General features: G+C 32.8%; 1 protein-coding gene across 1 annotated transcript; it reads left to right on the top strand.

Annotated features, from left to right (window-relative positions):
- The first annotated feature begins 1,764 nt into the window (after nt 1-1,764).
- Nucleotides 1,765-10,295, top strand: LOC118733992 (regucalcin-like). The gene is made up of 4 exons (XM_036463659.1): nt 1,765-1,871; nt 8,833-9,418; nt 9,746-9,884; nt 9,952-10,295. The coding sequence occupies exons 2-4, from the start codon at nt 8,833-8,835 to the stop codon at nt 10,142-10,144; spliced, it is 918 nt and encodes a 305-aa protein (XP_036319552.1). The 5' UTR covers nt 1,765-1,871; the 3' UTR covers nt 10,145-10,295.
- Nucleotides 10,296-16,655: the final 6,360 nt, after the last annotated feature.

Here is a 16,655-nt window from a genome sequence, read left to right as displayed (position 1 = left end):
AGCTGGTAGCCACGACATCGAATACAGTATTTTGTTCAAATTTTCATTCCTGGAAAAAATTTTTCAAACCAGTCACAGAAGAAAGTGTTAAAAATGAATTACAAAAACTAAAATCGAAAAACGCTGATGACGTTACAGGTTCCCTCAAATTCTGAAACAGCCAAATGAATGAGAATGAAATTATTTTGATTTGCTATGAAAGTTTTTAGCCCTTTTTTAGCCATTTTAAGCTACTTTTAAAATCAAATCTGGCCACTTTTTTTGCAGCAACACTGCTGCTCGCGTACTTGCAAAGACAAAAACAACTCATAATCACGCGGAAAGTTAAATGCCCAACGCTGATGTAAATACATCCAGCAAAAAAGCCATATTGCTTCAACTCTACTGAAAGTTAAATATACTTAACTACTACACACATACGAGTATGTATATATGTACATTAAACCCACGTTAAAAAAAAGAAAATCTTCAATGCGACCGTTTTGAACATTTTAATTAATCCTAGAAAATTGTATTGCCCTCAAAAGAGAATAACTACTTAATTTTCTTACGTGTAGTCCCTATGGAAAAAATAAACACTCGATGCGCGTCTTCTTGAATTGTCGAAGAAATTGGAGACTCATGGTATCATTAGTTTAGCAAATTTATTATATTTTATTTTTTTACGTGGTATAATGTACACGCTACACGATTACCTATTTTAGTGATATTTTAGAGACCCACAAATTGCAGTCGCTGTGGTTCCGCTAAAATAAATTTTTTTTTCTAATAGCGGTCGCCCCTCGGCAGGCAATGGCAAACCTTCGAGTGAATTTCTGCCATGGAAAACTGCAACTTATAAAAATACAATCGCCGTTTGCAGTCGGGGTTAAACTGTAGGTCCCTTGCCATAAAGTGTGACATGAGGGCACACGCCACAAACCAGAGAAGCTCATCCAAAGACTAACATCTATTTGAGTGACTTTAAAAGGTTTGACTTTGAATTAAAAAAATAATAAGTTTTCCTTAAATTTTATTTTTTTTTTATTAATCTTCTACTAAAGGACATCTTAAATTACACCTATGGCTGGTTAATCGTTAAAATATTGTTTAGAAACCCAATGAAACATTTATTTAAATGGAAAATGGCTTGCCTCGACTTAGGCAAGTTTAATTGACGGGAGCAGATATGTATTAGGTTTTTTTACAGGAACATTGGGTCGTATGAAATTCATACTATAAATAGAACCTGAGCAATTGCTTTTGTTAAATTTCAGACTTTAATAATTTAATAATTTCTCATCCTCTCCTCACATATTTAATTTTGGAAAGTCATATGCCTAATGTGCATAAATATTTATATGTGGCATTTATGTGACGTTTCCAAAAAAATATGTTTCATCAAAATGGTCAGCACTGGTGAAAAAATTAATGCGCTACATTAGTATCAACGCTCAATGTCTAAATAAAATATGATATATCCACTTTTTGCTACGCTTCAAAACACTCTCGATATGTCTTTTTTTAATGCTGAACCAGTTACTAAAGTTATAAATCAAAACATTTTCGGATTAGGTTTTGTTACGACCCTATTATTATTTTATAGAAATGATTCTGATAAATTCTTATATTATTTTTATGATTTAGTAACATTTTTCTTAGCGAGATTCGAAAAAAGTACGCAGCATAAGTATACTATAGAAGAAATGGATTTAATCGCATTGATGGAAAGATTGTAGCGTGCAAGTATGTTCTGCCGGCAAACCGCCTATAAAAAGGTCTTTTCTGTGCTCTTGGCGTTCAGTCTTCTTTTCCCCACGTCTTTCAGTGTGCGTTTGTTTTCGTTAGTCTGAAGAAATTCCAGATACTAGCATAATAATATTCCAGCAAAGGTACGGATGCTCGTATGTGAAAGCATTTGGAAATTGTGTTTGAAAAAAAATACGTGTTTAAATTTAATCAATTAAATTTACTAAGTTTAAGTGTTAAAAGTGTTAAAAATTATCTCAAACCATCGCAAAAACACACACACTAATTTCCGAGTACATATGTGTATTTAATACTCATATGTAGACAAATACCCGAGCTGGGCAATTTTCGATTACGATTACATTTCAATTACGAATGCTTAATTGTAATCCTTAAACTATATGCGATAACGACTACTTTAATTGTAATCATAAATGTTACCATTACGATTGTAATAATTGTAATTTTAAAATTTTAAGGACTAAGATTATTGTAATCCTAATCATGAAGTACATGATTTCGAATACTGTAATTGTAATCATAAAAGTTTTAAGATTACAATTACAGTAATTGTAATCATGGAAATTATGATTACGAACACTTTAATTGTAATCCTAAAAAGATTATGACTACAACTAATATAATCGTAATCAAGAAAATGTTGATTGCGATTTTCTGATATTCTGTAGAGGTTTAGTAGTTTAGTAAATGAGCGGAACTTTCGCCGAAAAGCATGTAAAATTGATTTAAAGTTGAAGTAACACAATTACACAGCGGCAGCTGTGTTGTAGTGGTTAGCAGTGCGCGCTACCATTCCGCAGGGACTGGGTTCAACCCAACAAAAAAATAAAAATATATATAAAAAAATAAGAACTTTTTTTCTGTAATGGTAATCATGAATTGCATGATTGCGGTTACTTTAATTGTAATCCTAATAATTTAGCGATTACGACTGCTGTAATCGAAATTGAAATTTTCATGATTACAATTACGGTGATTGAATTCTTAAAATTTTTAGTATTACGATTATTGTTATGCTGAAAATTTTCAGTATTACAATTACAGTAATCGTAATCCTAAGTAATCAAAATGTAATCGTATTCATAAAGTGCCCAGCTTTGGTAGGTGTTTTGACCCCAACAATACCTATTCGTCCTTGTAAACCAAAAAACTTTATTGTTTGTAAAATCCTACAGAACTTTATCTCTCATTTGGTACCCATATTGTTATTCTACATCGCACTGATTTTTTTTAAATATTTTTTTTTAATTAATCATTTCTTTAAAATTTCAAAGTCCTTTGAAAAAATCCTCACGTCAGAGTGAAAAACTACAAACGGAGTTTTACTATATTTGGCCCATAGTTTCATGAGTATATCGATTCTATCGTGTTTTTTGAAATATTTTTGTTTTTGTCGCACGGTGTTATAAAAAGGTCTATGTGGGAAGAATTAGATTTTTAAATCGCAAGATTGTATTTAAAATTAGTATTTTGGTTTGAACAATTACGATGAAGTCTCCTTTAACAGTTCACATTTTAAATATTTTCAATAAAAAAAGTGCGTAAGTAAAAAAAAAATACCAAGCACTGGTAATGATTTTTGATTTGAAATTTTATTACATTGGTATACATATGGGAAAGAAAATACTCCGATCTATTGTTTTCATATTATTAATGTGATAAGGCGGTTTATAATACTCACAATTTATGAAACTTAAAAAAATTGTATTATCCGTCAAAAGTGGTTTAATGAAACTACCTTCTTTTTTGTATCATGGTAGAACAATGCTAATTATATTTGACTTACAAACAAAATACGGGCAGGAATTTCATAATTTGAACCCGGTTTGTGTGGAATTCACTTTTCACTTTTGGTTTCCATGGTTTCACTATGAGCGGATGAAAGATTTTCGGGTGCATTTTTTTTCAGGCGAAACTCAGGATAAGGCAGAATATCAATAAAAAAAAAAGTAGGTTTTGTGGCACTTTCGGAACACCTTGCCGACCTCTACACAGTTAGCCAGGGTATGAACTTTATAAAGTCGCATGGCCCAGAAAAGTCACAAGTAGAGTTTCTGACACTACTCAAAAATGTGTAGGTACAGTTCTCTTTCGAATAGTCTTTTACTGTAACGCTCATATCTTCAACATTACTTATGCTAAAACAAATGGGTGATTCATGAGGTGTTCAAGTGTCGTATTGTCGTAGGTCGTAAAGTTTTTAATGGCTAAATAAAAGTTTAGAGGATTTGAAGCCCCAACTATTTGTTAACGATGTAAAGTTTCTTAATACCACTTTTATGATAGCTTGCGAATCCGGTTTAAGGTTTACGGCATACAACAATACGACACTATACAACACCTTGTGAACTACCTTAATGTTATAACATCTAATAAAATGCGAATGTGCAGCGAAGTGCAAAAACTACTACATATTTTAAGTACTCTGGTGGGTTACCCCATTCATAAAATACTGTACTTTGTAAAAAATAGTTTAAATACGCATTTGCAACAAATAATAAGACTTTCTTCTTTTAAAAAAAAGTTGCTGAACACATGCTGCTTCAGTGAATAGATATTCTGCCGAAATTCACAATGAAATCAAAATTAATTAACTTTGATCCTAAATCGCCACGCCCATTTCTAGAAAATTCTTTGATTTAAAAAAAGGCGCTGAACTAGCATTGTTATTGAATAGATATTCTGCTGAAATCCACAATAAAATCTTCATTTTGTTAACTTGAGTCATAAAATTGCCACGTTCTTCTCTGTGGGTTTATCGCCTTTAGCAAAGATTTTACCAAACAAGTAAAAATTACTGGATGGGTATGCCGCCGGAATCCGCATAAAATTTACATTTTTGCAAAAACACCCTGCTAGGTACAGAATCTCCAAAAATGATGATGGTGCTACATGGCGTATGCGGAACCCTCTTTTATTCATATTAAACAATTATTTAAAATCGTAGAATAATAAAAGACACTTAAAATTATAATTAAAAACACGAGCTTTTATAGCTGCTGAAATCTTCACCAGCATCGAATTTATTAGAGTTTGGCAGTATTAAACCGTTATTTTATTTTTTCCACGCGTATAAGATTGCCTCTTTCCATTCTGTCTTATTCGAGGGGCTTTTCTTGTTCACATTGGGCTATTTTCGCGCCACTTCAGAGTTGTAATGTCCTTTCTATTGAAATATTCTGTTACTTGAGCAGTGTATGTACTTAGATAGAAGTGCTCAGCACCCTAGCCTGAAACGAGGTTGAGAGGAACAAATTTAATTTCATATGTTCCCACACATAACTAATAAAGAGAAAGAAAACAAAATTCTAAATTTTTTTTGGAAGCCTTTCAACTATAAAGTGTTGTAACTTCGACTCAATAGCACCTACAATATCCTCAAACCATCAAATTAAAGGCTTTCTGCTCTTGTTTAATAATATGTAAACAGTTTTTATCACAATTTCCTTTTACTCATAGTTTCATAGTTTAGGAGAAAAGAGAAAAAAGGAGGAAAAATCATAATTTTGAGGGGATTTTCAAACGGTTTCTTATATAGGAATCGTGTTTTCAATAATTTTGCGTGAAAGTACATTTAATTATCTTTAAAATTACGTCCCAATCATTTCGCTGGCTTCACTCTGGGAGGCGGAAATTAATTTTGTTCTTCTCAATCTCGTTTCAGACTAGTGTGCGCCTTACCACTCATAAGCTCCCATATAGATGCATATGCCGATTTAGTTTCTTAGATAATATTTGAAACACCCTTTTGTTTATGGGTTTTTGAGTTCGCCTCCATCAACTTAGGTTCATAGTGATGACTCCAAACTTCGCCTCCAGTGACAATGCGAATAATATGTTTATCTCAGTTCTCCCTGCCGTTTTTAAATCGATTAAATCGAAGAACGATTAATCGATACCTTTCAGTTAGATTCTTTTTTAGATTTGTTAAGTTCTGATTCGATCCGTGAATCGATTCAAAAAATTCGAGAATCGATATTAATTTTTTCAATTGATGTATATTGATCAACGGTTTACCCCCAGAAAATTTATAAAATTTTAAAGAAATTTGAATTGTAGGCTGGTACAAAAAAAAAATAATGGGAACTGCCATCTCCCGCCTTTCTAACTTGAGATAGCAAAGACCAAAGAATTCAATGACCTGCCTCTCTTTCTCCTCCGACTAAAGGCCTCCTCAGGGAAGCCTCCTGGAAATAACTCTATTTAAAATTATGGCTAATACTGCAACAAAAACTCCAAAAATCGGTGTTCCAAACTTTATGGAAATTTTCAAACAAATTTTGTACTCCTTAATTACTCTTTTTAGAAACAGTTTTGCAGCAAAATTTTCATATAAAGGGTAAATATAGAGTTAGCGAAAACAAAAAAAAAGAACGAAAAAGTGTTAGTATTGCAAAAAAATCTACATATATACATACGTGAGCGCCATTGTATTACACTTTTTAAAATAACGACTAATTTTGAAGTAAAACATCATTTTTTTCATTTGTGATTAAAAAATTAATAATTTAAAAAAATTGAAGCATTTCCTTAAGAAGGGTTAATGATGAATTTCCACTAAGCATTAGATGACAAAAATTTGAATGGCAATGTTGGGCATTACGTTCATAAAAACAGCCATTAGTGCGATTCATGAAACATCGCAAAGTGGCAGTTTTGGTGCAATGGCAACTTTGCGAACAAAATTGTATGAACGACCTATCGCAACTCCGGATTGCAAATGCACAATGCTGCTGATAAGTGAAAAATAAACGTTTTTATCATTACATATGTAAATTTTTTGACATCTTGTTTTTATTCAAGTATTTACGAATTGTTATCTACTTTATAGCTTTTGAAAAAATCTGGATATTGAAACCGTATGAAAAATGTGTCTATGCTTTAAAAATTACAATCGGCCCTATTATGGTTGTCGTCGTTAAACAATAGCCCTAGCAAGTCCAACTCCAACTGCGCTGACCACTGTATTTTTGCAGAAAGGTGTTTCTTGCAAAACTACTGTGGTCAGCTTAACTGAAGTTGGACTGATGAGGCATACTTTTTGATGAAAAAATTAATAATAATAGTTTGGTCAGGTCGCCGATTTTTTTTTTTTTTTTTTATGAAAAATTTAAGTAAAAGGCATTATTTGAGCAAATTTATGAATCGCTCTTAGAAAATCGATTTATTTTTTCCTGATTTCTTCCAGCATCGATTATTTTTATTTCGATTCGAATCGGTACAAAAATAATTTTTTTTTATTTCGATCTGGCATCTCTAATCCCTACACAGATTCAAAAACTGGTCCTAAACACGTGTGAGCATTCTCTTCTCCCATCTTACGAATTATGCAGACTTTTGACCTTAAATAATGGTTATGGATACAAAGCAGAAGCACTATCCATTTCTGCGATTTGCTTATTTTTCAAAATACATACACCGATATTCCAGAATAACTTGTTCGAATTTTTCAACAATTTTAAATGTTTTAACCTGAGCAAGAAATCAGTTCAGATTCATTAAATGTGTTGTTTCTCATTGCATGTTTTCTTCACAGTTGTTAGCCTCCTCGGGACAGGCTTTCTGCCACGACTTATTGCTCTCTGTGCGCAGCTGATTTTGGTGATAGGCAATAGAAATATTATAAAACGCCAATGCAGCTGAATTCAAGGTTTCAGTTTAGTTTTGTAATAGAGCGAAGTGGGTTCCATTCAAGTTTTCTTTTGCGATCGCGCAATTAAAATTTGCTAGTAAGACTGTCTTGTTATTGACGAAAAAATGGCTTTGCTTTATTTTTTAATAATTTCGCGTTTGCTGTTCTCAAGTGCTCATAATATACAAAGTGGTGAGAAGACAACAAATGAGCCAACTGAAGGCAGGGGAAACAATTTAACGGTATTGAAAAACCTCTCGCTTTTATACTTTAACATATGTATGTACCGAGAGTTATACATAAATACACATTTGCTGCAATAGTGTCATAATCAAACAAATATAAAACAGAAATTAGTTAATTATGCAGAAATGACCTCCACCTCTTCTTCTATGTTGTGTAAAAATTTCATAGCTGTATCGATTAACCATAGCTCATTAGAAGAATTGTCTTCAATTTTATTATTTATTTACTATGGGAGCGTACAGATGTAAACTGTTAACTTTAAAGCCGTTTTCCTCGAGTTTTTGATTTTTTTGTTTATGACACTCTTGCAGCAAATGTACAATATTACAATGTACATTAAGCCGTATCACTATATATGAAAGAAAAAAAGTTTAGTGCGTGTCAGTTTTATTGAAACGTGTATGTGTGTCGATAAAAAATTTTGAGGGCACATTTTTTTCAGGCACCCGCTAAAAACTGCTAAATCGCGATTTTGCTACAAATTCCGTATTCGTATTTTAAAATGATTAGGTCGCCGAAAAAGTTCCGGTAAGGACTATAATTGGCTCTTAATTTTTTTAATTTAATTTTAATTTATACCCCGGTTCAACCCAACTTTAAAAAATAAAAACAAAACAAAAAAAAATATTTATTTTGAAGCGGTCGCCCCTTAGCAGGCAGTGGCAAACCTCCGAAAACAACCATGAAAAAACAACTTCTCATACAATAACGCATGTGCGACCGCTTGTAGAACAAAATGTTTGTTTTTTTTTTTCTTTTTGATGTCGTAAACTGGGCTTGAACCCAGACCCTGCGGAATCTCTGCACCACAAAAGCGTAGGGCTTTTAAAACAAACCAAAAAAATAAGCGGAAATCCGATTTCGGTGTGAGAGCGCATGAATTTTGAGAGTTTAGCTTTAATACAGAAAGCTTTTCTCAAGTCTTTTCTTTGCGCACTGCATTGCTTCCTCCTTTCCTATGTAACACGTTTCTCTTTTTTATCACAAATAACAATAATTTGAGGTAGCGTTTATGAATTAAAAAATTATTTTTTTTTGAACCACTCTAATGTGTATACTTACATATGTACGTATGTATGTTTGCGCACAGGTGTATAAATTTATATACAGTATTTAGGTAGTTTTAATCGATCATTAGTTGTTCAACGATACAAATATCCAAAAATTTAATATGAACCCTTCATAACTTCATTTTTTTCGCACAGATGTCATACAAAATCGAACCATTGCCCAATTCGTATGCCCACCTCGGTGAAGGTCCCCACTGGGATATTGAGAAGCAGAGCCTTTATTACGTAGACATTGAAGCTGGCAAATTGCTGCGCTACGACTACCAGGAAGATAAGGTGTACCACAGCAAAATCGAGGGTGTGGAGCTTGCCTCGTTCGTTGTGCCAATCGAAGGTCAGAACGACAAGTTTGTCGTTGGAGATGGACGTCGTGTGGTTGTCGTCTCCTGGGATGGTATCTCTGAAACAAGCAAAGTAGATCGCGTACTCTTTGAAGTCCAACCCGATGAGCAATACGTTGTTAACCGTTTCAACGATGGCAAAGCTGATCCACGTGGTCGCCTCTTTGCTGGAACAATGCGTTATGTAGGCGATGAATTCAAGGATCGTTGGGGCGAGTTGTACAAGTACGAAAAAGGTGGCAAAGTTTCTGTGGTGAAGAGCGATGTCGGCATTTCCAACGGTTTGGCTTGGAACGAGAAATTGAAGAAATTCTACTTCATTGACACCACCGATTATGAAGTGAAGGAGTACGACTATGACTTTGATGCTGGTGTACCAAGTAAGGCCCTCTCACACTCGTACTACATATCGCACACCATCTTGAAAAGAGTCACACCTCAAAAGTCCGATCCGAAAATATAACTGTTTGTTGGTGGTACAGATTTAACGCAATTAATACAAAAACAGTTACAACAGTAGTTTTCTAGCTAGAGAACATAATGATGAAAAATAATAATATTTGCATTAATTAGAGATATGCATCGTAAATCCAACGAATTGATTTATGAAAAATATCTATATAATTTTTTTTCGAAGAAGATGTGCGATATGAAGTCAGTTTTTTGTTTTTGCTTAAGAATTACTTGTTTATTTTATATTTGTTTAGGTAAACCAAAAGTCGTTTTCAATTTACGCAAATCAAACCCTAAGGATAATTTGCTGCCTGATGGTTTGACAATTGACAGTGAGGGCAATCTTTATGTTGCGACATTTAATGGTCACACCATTTACAAGGTCAATCCAAGGTGAGTTCATTTATTTGAAATGTGTAAACAAATTTCGGTTTCTATATTCAATTTGTTTGGTTTGTAGCACCGGCAAAGTTCTTCTGGAAATAAAATTCCCTACCAAGCAAATTACTTCAGCTGCCTGGGGAGGTCCAAATCTGGATATATTTTATGTGACCACGTCAGCTAAATTTGATCAACCTGCACCGGCTGGCACCACTTACAAGATTACTGGCTTAAGAGCCAAGGGTTTGCCCATGTCAAAAGTTCAACTTTAAGAGCACTTATTTACATAAATACATTTGTATAGATATATAAGTATTCTATAACGTGCTTGTATATATCTACATTAAGCAATCTCACTGTGTAAATGATATTCGTTCGATTATAATATGTGAATAAACGTCACACAATGCATAAGAAAATACATTCAGCATTTGCTAAATTCCTTCCTATCCAAATGACCAAATTTATGTATAAGCCGTGTCACTATATATGAAATAAAAGAGTCAATTTATGCAATTCAAAAGTAAAGGTTGGAGACTAGAGTGGGGGGAAAAAGATAAAAATTATATAAATCTAATGCATGATTTTAATTTTTTTTGAGGAGATAAATTTTGTATCAACAAACATAGCTTTTATGTCAGAAATTCATTTTAAAGCCAAATTTACCCTCTGGAGGCTATAGTATATAGTCCGCCTTAAGGCGGACCTATGCATTACAGATATAATAAAGTAGTGATTCCGGATTATTAAAGTTTAACTAAGTTTTCCTGTTTTTCCACGTAAATATTTTACCGTTTGGTTTTTGAAAACGGCATTAAAGTACTAAATATATTCCCTGACGGAAACAAGTGTTTTTCCTTTTTTTAGTCAACTAATTGAAAGACTACTTTAAAACAAATGCCATGAGTAAATGTTTCGAATTTGTATACTCTTTTTGTGTCTTGGAAGTATGAAAAAGCATCTGTGAAGTCCAGAACGCAAGCGTATTCAAAAGAAACATACTGACTTTGAAGTTGTGTAAACCAAATTCATTTTAAAGTAGTTGAAATTAAATGCAGAATCGGGCAGCCGATTTGCCGCTTGCACACAATTCAAACTGAACATTTGAAAGCACATTTACATGTCTGGCTGTAGCTGAGCGTGCAAAGATGTTTGCTACAATTGGTCGCAGCCATGTTCAAATCTCATTTAATTTAAAATTTTCAATTTCGGTTTTTCTTAGTTATGAAAAAGCATCTGTGAAGTGCGGAAGCGTATTCAAACGAAAAATAATGACTTTGAAGTTGTTTGAGCTAAATTCATTTTAAAGTAGTTGAAAATACATTCAGGAAAAGGCAATTCCATGTTAAATAAATGAGCTCGTTGCAGGTAAAATAGTGAGAATTTCAATTAGTTATCATTGAAAATAAAGTAGTTTATAAATTACTTTCAAACTAATTCAATTTCATGCAGGGTTCTTATAAACTTCTCTTGAAAATGATAACAAAACTGAATGTGTGCCTCTAATGTAGGGCTGCCATAAACCTGAGCCCATCAACAAAGACACTTATTTTGCAATATCAAAGACAAAGATACAAGTGAGTATGGTGCCAATATATTCCTTATAAGTACAGTTCCTTTGGTTCTAGCGTTGCATTATTCCGAAGTAATTTCTTGTATTATATTACACTGTACGGCAAAATCTACTTTTTTCTGGGTATTAGTCCAAACCAATTTGTTTTAAGAGGTTGAGTCATAGGTAAAAAAGTAATTTCTCCGTTTTTCGAAGTTAGCCTACGAAATCGAGATATGGGCCTTCGAAATTTGAAATAAGACCTTTGGTAAAAAAGTATATTTAATTATTGCATATAATTAACTTAAAACCTAAAAATATAGACGTAGTCCTCCTTTTGCTCTTATTTAAATGGTATATAACTTTGTTTGTGCAAACTTATAAGGGGTCAAAGTTCAGGCCTTCGAAAAATTAAATTCCTTATATTTCAAAAAATTTTGAACTAGTTCTTAAAATTTTTATATCGCTGTAAAGATGATTAAACCCCCTTTCTTTCGATATGCGTATTTGTATACTTTATATATAAAAATTTAAGAAAAAATACATTTAAATGCAAAAATACCGTTTTTTTTAACAAAAAGTTATTTTAAACAAAAAAAATTACTAACCGATTTTTAAAAAATTGGAATTTTTGTAAAGACGATTAAATCCCCTTTCCTCTGGTATGCATATTTGTATACATCATATATAAAAATTTGAGAAAAAAAACATTTAAAAGAAAAAATACCTTAAAAAACTATTTTAACCAAAAAAAATTACTAACCGATTTTTAAAAGGTTGGTAGCGATGTAAAGCCGATTAAACCCCCTATCTGTTGATATGCATATTTGTATGCTTCGTATATAAAAATAAAAAGAGAAAACAAATTTAAATGAAAAAAATACCGTTTTTTATAAAAAAAAATATTTAAACAAAAAAATACTAACCGATTTTAAAAATTTGTTATCGTTTTAAAGGCGATTAAACCCCTTTCTTCTAAAACGCATAGTTGTATACTTCGTATATAAAAATTTGAGAAAAACCACATTAGAAAAAAAAATACTTTTTTTTATAAAAAAAAAAATATTTTAAACAAAGAAATTCCAACCGATTTTTAAACAACCAGTACCATTGTAAAGGAGACTAAACCCCGTTTCTTCTGATATGCATATTTGTATACTTCGTATATAAAAATTTTAAATAAACACTTAAAAGGAAAAAATGTAAATTTTTTCTTATAAAAAATATTTTAAACAAAAAAATTGTCAATTAGTAATACAATTGAATACTTTATTTTAATAAAACAGAAAATTATCTTTAATTTTTATATATAACCTGTTTGTAAAATATCAAAAACCATAGCGTTTTTATATTTTTATATGCCTTAGACTTCTGTTACATAAACTTTTGATTTATTTTTAACAGGGCTGTGGGTGACAAAGCTCGAATTAACACTTAAAACACTATAAATTATTTGTTTTATTTAAACACGGTATTGAATTGTGTTACTAATCAATAATTTTTTTGTAAATTCTTTTTTATAAGAAAAAAATAGTATTTTTTCCTTTTAGGTGTTTTTTCTCCAATTTTTATATACGAAGTATACAAATATGCATATTAGATGAAATGGGGTTTAATCGCCTTAACAACGATGCCAATTTTTTAAAAATCGGTGGGCAATTTTTTTATTCAAAATATGTTTTGATAAAAAAATTATTTTTTCCTTTTAAGTGTTTCTTCTCAAATTTTTATTCACGAGGTATACAAATATGCATATCAGAAGAAAGAGCAGTAATTTTTTACCAAAGGTCTAATTTCGAGCTTCGAAGGCCCATATCTTGCTTTCGGAGGCTAACTTCAAAAAACGGAGATCTTATGACTCAATCTCTTAAAAAAAGTTAGTTTGGTCCAATACCCAGCCGAGTGCTGTACAGTGTTATTATATTTAAAATGAAATATGACTAGGAAAGAATGCTCCTCATACGCCATGCATGAACTATTAATGAAATCATATGTACATATGTATGTATATACATATATTTTTGTGGAAATTACTACGTATTTTTATATGGCCATTAACAACTTTATTTATCAATCAATTTTCTTCGTTGATAGCTTGATGGTTTTGTAAAAGAATAGACTTTAACATCAATCAAAATAATTTACAAAAAATATTCCCCTGTTAAAGTTTGCATTTCTTTATTCACAATGCAAACTTATAACACAAATATCTTGCGAAAATGACGTGATCTAGAAAATGGGTATACGTTTACGTGTTTCGGCGTTTTTTGGGGTCATTTTAGCTAAGCTTGCATAACACTGCATGTTTCAAGAGCAGGAATAAATCGCAAAAACAAAATTTTTTGAGATGACACTTTAGTTTGACGCCATAATAATAATAATAACAATAATATTTTGGCGCTTACACTTTTGCTACATATTTGTTTGGCCGAGCTGCTCCTCCGATTTGTGCAATGCCTCTTGATGTTGTTGCACAAAATGGTAGAGGCTCCGAGGTTCGCCATTGCCTGCCAAAGGGTGACACCTGTTAGAAAAAGCTTTTTTTCTAATTTTGATGTTGCTCGGACCAGGGATCAAAACAGGGTCCTTCATAGTGGTACACTCTTACTTATCATATGTATGTATGTGTGGCGTTGTTAATTCTAGCCATTTATTATTCACAATTTCCCAGATTACACATAAAATGTTCAAAATTTGATCTAAAAAATGTTTGTTTAAATTTGCCTATACAAAGAGAGATAACCAATTTCCTCTTCTAATGTGTGCAAATTTACACACCGTGTAGTAAAACTAAACACTGATTGTTTACTTTTACATGTCAAATTTGCCGCGTAGACCAAAATTGCACATAAAATATTTAAAGTTGAGTAAATAAGCATTTAATGGTTATTATTAGTAAAAAATATGTTGTTACTTTCAAACAGAATCTGGTTGAAAAATGAAACACTTTTCAGTAGTAGTTTTACTAAACCACAATGGCCGCCATGAACATCGATGAAAAACATTAAACGAATAAAGCGAAGTTGATCAACTATCGGGAAGCAAAGATCGATATTTTGAGCATTCGATTTTGCCTCGAACCGTCGATTATTTACAAAAATCATTGACGATGTCGCAGTCCGAATTCGTAGAGCTAAAAACAGGAGATTTTGGAAAAAAACTGGTTTCCTCATTTTCAAATTAAGATAAACCGGTTTTATTTTACAGTAACACTTACCGTTAGTCAGAAGTCGTGGTCAAAAGTACAATATGACTGCTAAAAATAGGTATAGCTTTAATTTAGCAATCAAGAAAGCAAAATAAGTTCGAAGTATTTTGGATTCAAGTAAAACAGAAAAAAATAGTGAAAATAGTAATAGGGTTCACGGATTTTAACAAGATTTGATCGCTAAAACAACAGCCCTTTGTAAGGAAAAACTCGAGCATGCAGAACCGACTTCTCTGGGAATCTGAATAAACCATCAATTGGCCGGCCAGTTCAAAACTAGACTGGTGCACAAGTGGCTTGGTTTCACATAAGCAACAAGCGACCTATGCATGTGACACTGTTTGTTATGACTTACAGCAATGTAAGCGTACAACTTGAACAGCTGCGAATGAGAAATGCCATCAACATGCAACACAACTTCGTCTCTCGCGACAATGCACGGAATGCGCGGCACTGTACCTACATATGGATGAAAGGCAATGCTGGCAAAACATTGGGGTGGGGTTTAGTAGCGCTCATAACTATTTCGGGCTATTCCGTCCAAAGGGGTGGCCCGATCAAAAAAAAAAAATCCACACACTTGTAGTCAAGGCTCTACGCATTATTTTAACACTCACTTTTGTAAATTTTGGTCACTAATTCATTTACAAATTGGGTTTGAAATATGCCCTTTTTTGTAAAATTCGGAAATTAGCGTACATTTATCACTCCTATTCTCCTTAAAGCAGCGACTTCACCAATACATTTTTGTATTCCACTTCACTTTACACTTTACTCGATTAGCTATAACTTGCTTTACGACTTTAATATTAACCAATTAATCACAATTCATTAAATAAAAACACCTTCAAAATCACGCGTCTGACTTTGGTTGCATATGCAAATTAAATGGCGGAGTTCAGCTGTCGAACTCCAAAATATGCAAAAGAATGAGAGACAAAAGAAGATAGGATATAACCCAGTAAGCATTAAAAGGGTGGGCTTTCCAAAACGGAACCAATCGAAATTTCAGCGAAAGTATAAGGAATTTCGTCATGAAACTTGGTGAGGATGTTGGGGGAGGCCTCCTCAACATGAATTATTCACTCTCACAATATAATTGCTAATAGTATTTTAGCAATTTGCTGTTAAATAATGTCCACTATCACCCCCTAATTTTTTTAAAATATGCCACTTATCACTTATATTTTGTGTTACATATTATATTTTCAATGCTCACATGCGTATTTTATGCATTTATTATATATAATTCACCAATTAACTAAGTAAAACGCGTTTATAAATTTGTGTTCACGTTTTACCACTTTTCACAAACAAACAGAAATAACAATGGCCGACAGTAAGAACAAATATGTGCTGCCATACGTTTTAAAAGTAAATACGCCACTGTTAAAGGATTTTATTAAAACGCGGCCAACACAAATAGGAGTGGTGCGTAAAATCGTCATATTTTTATGGCAACCGTTTTCTAACAGTATTTCTTTTATTCTCTTCTTATTTTTTCGCATGCAAAAGCTAGCACTGCATTTTTTCGCGTATTTTCTGTGCTTACATCCATTTTATATTAAGAAATATAATTTCATTTCTTGAGATGAGTGATACCGAGTATGGTAAGTTTGCATTTCCTCACATTTAATTGAATATATTCCATATTATTATTTTTACAGATTCCGATGAGTCGTCGACAAGCGCAGGGGCAGCAAGACCACAGTTGCTAACCTCGGAGGAGTATGAGGCGATGTGGAATTTGCGCAAACTTGGGGACAGTTTTGGCACCGTTGCTCAATGCATCTTATTTGCAGAGGAGAACGGCATGCTTTTGCGTGGCAAACTATGCTCGACGCATAGGACGCCAATGTCTGTCCTCAATAAAGGCAACACAGAGCTGGGCAGTTTTTCTTGCCGGAAGGGGCAATGCCGCAACAAATCGGTTTCCCGGGCTAAAGGAACATGGTTCGAAAATGCGCATCTATCGCTGCCGCATATATTTTACGTCACTTATTGTTTTGCGCAACGCTCCAGC

Source organism: Rhagoletis pomonella, unplaced genomic scaffold (genome assembly GCF_013731165.1).
Source record: "Rhagoletis pomonella isolate Grant_MI unplaced genomic scaffold, Rhpom_1.0 Rhpom_scaffold_00002, whole genome shotgun sequence".
In the NCBI taxonomy this organism is placed as follows: Eukaryota; Metazoa; Arthropoda; class Insecta; order Diptera; family Tephritidae; genus Rhagoletis; species Rhagoletis pomonella.
The sequence above is the reverse complement of the archived record's forward strand: the minus strand, read 5'-3'. Positions and strand labels throughout refer to the sequence as shown.

Coding starts and splice junctions, on each gene's coding strand:
- LOC118733992 (XM_036463659.1), top strand. CDS start 8,833: ATGTCATACAAAATCGAACCATTGCCCAATTCGTATGCCCACCTCGGT. Junction 9,419..9,745: donor CTTTGATGCTGGTGTACCAA/GTAAGGCCCTCT, acceptor ATATTTGTTTAG/GTAAACCAAAAGTCGTTTTC. Junction 9,885..9,951: donor ATTTACAAGGTCAATCCAAG/GTGAGTTCATTT, acceptor TTTGGTTTGTAG/CACCGGCAAAGTTCTTCTGG.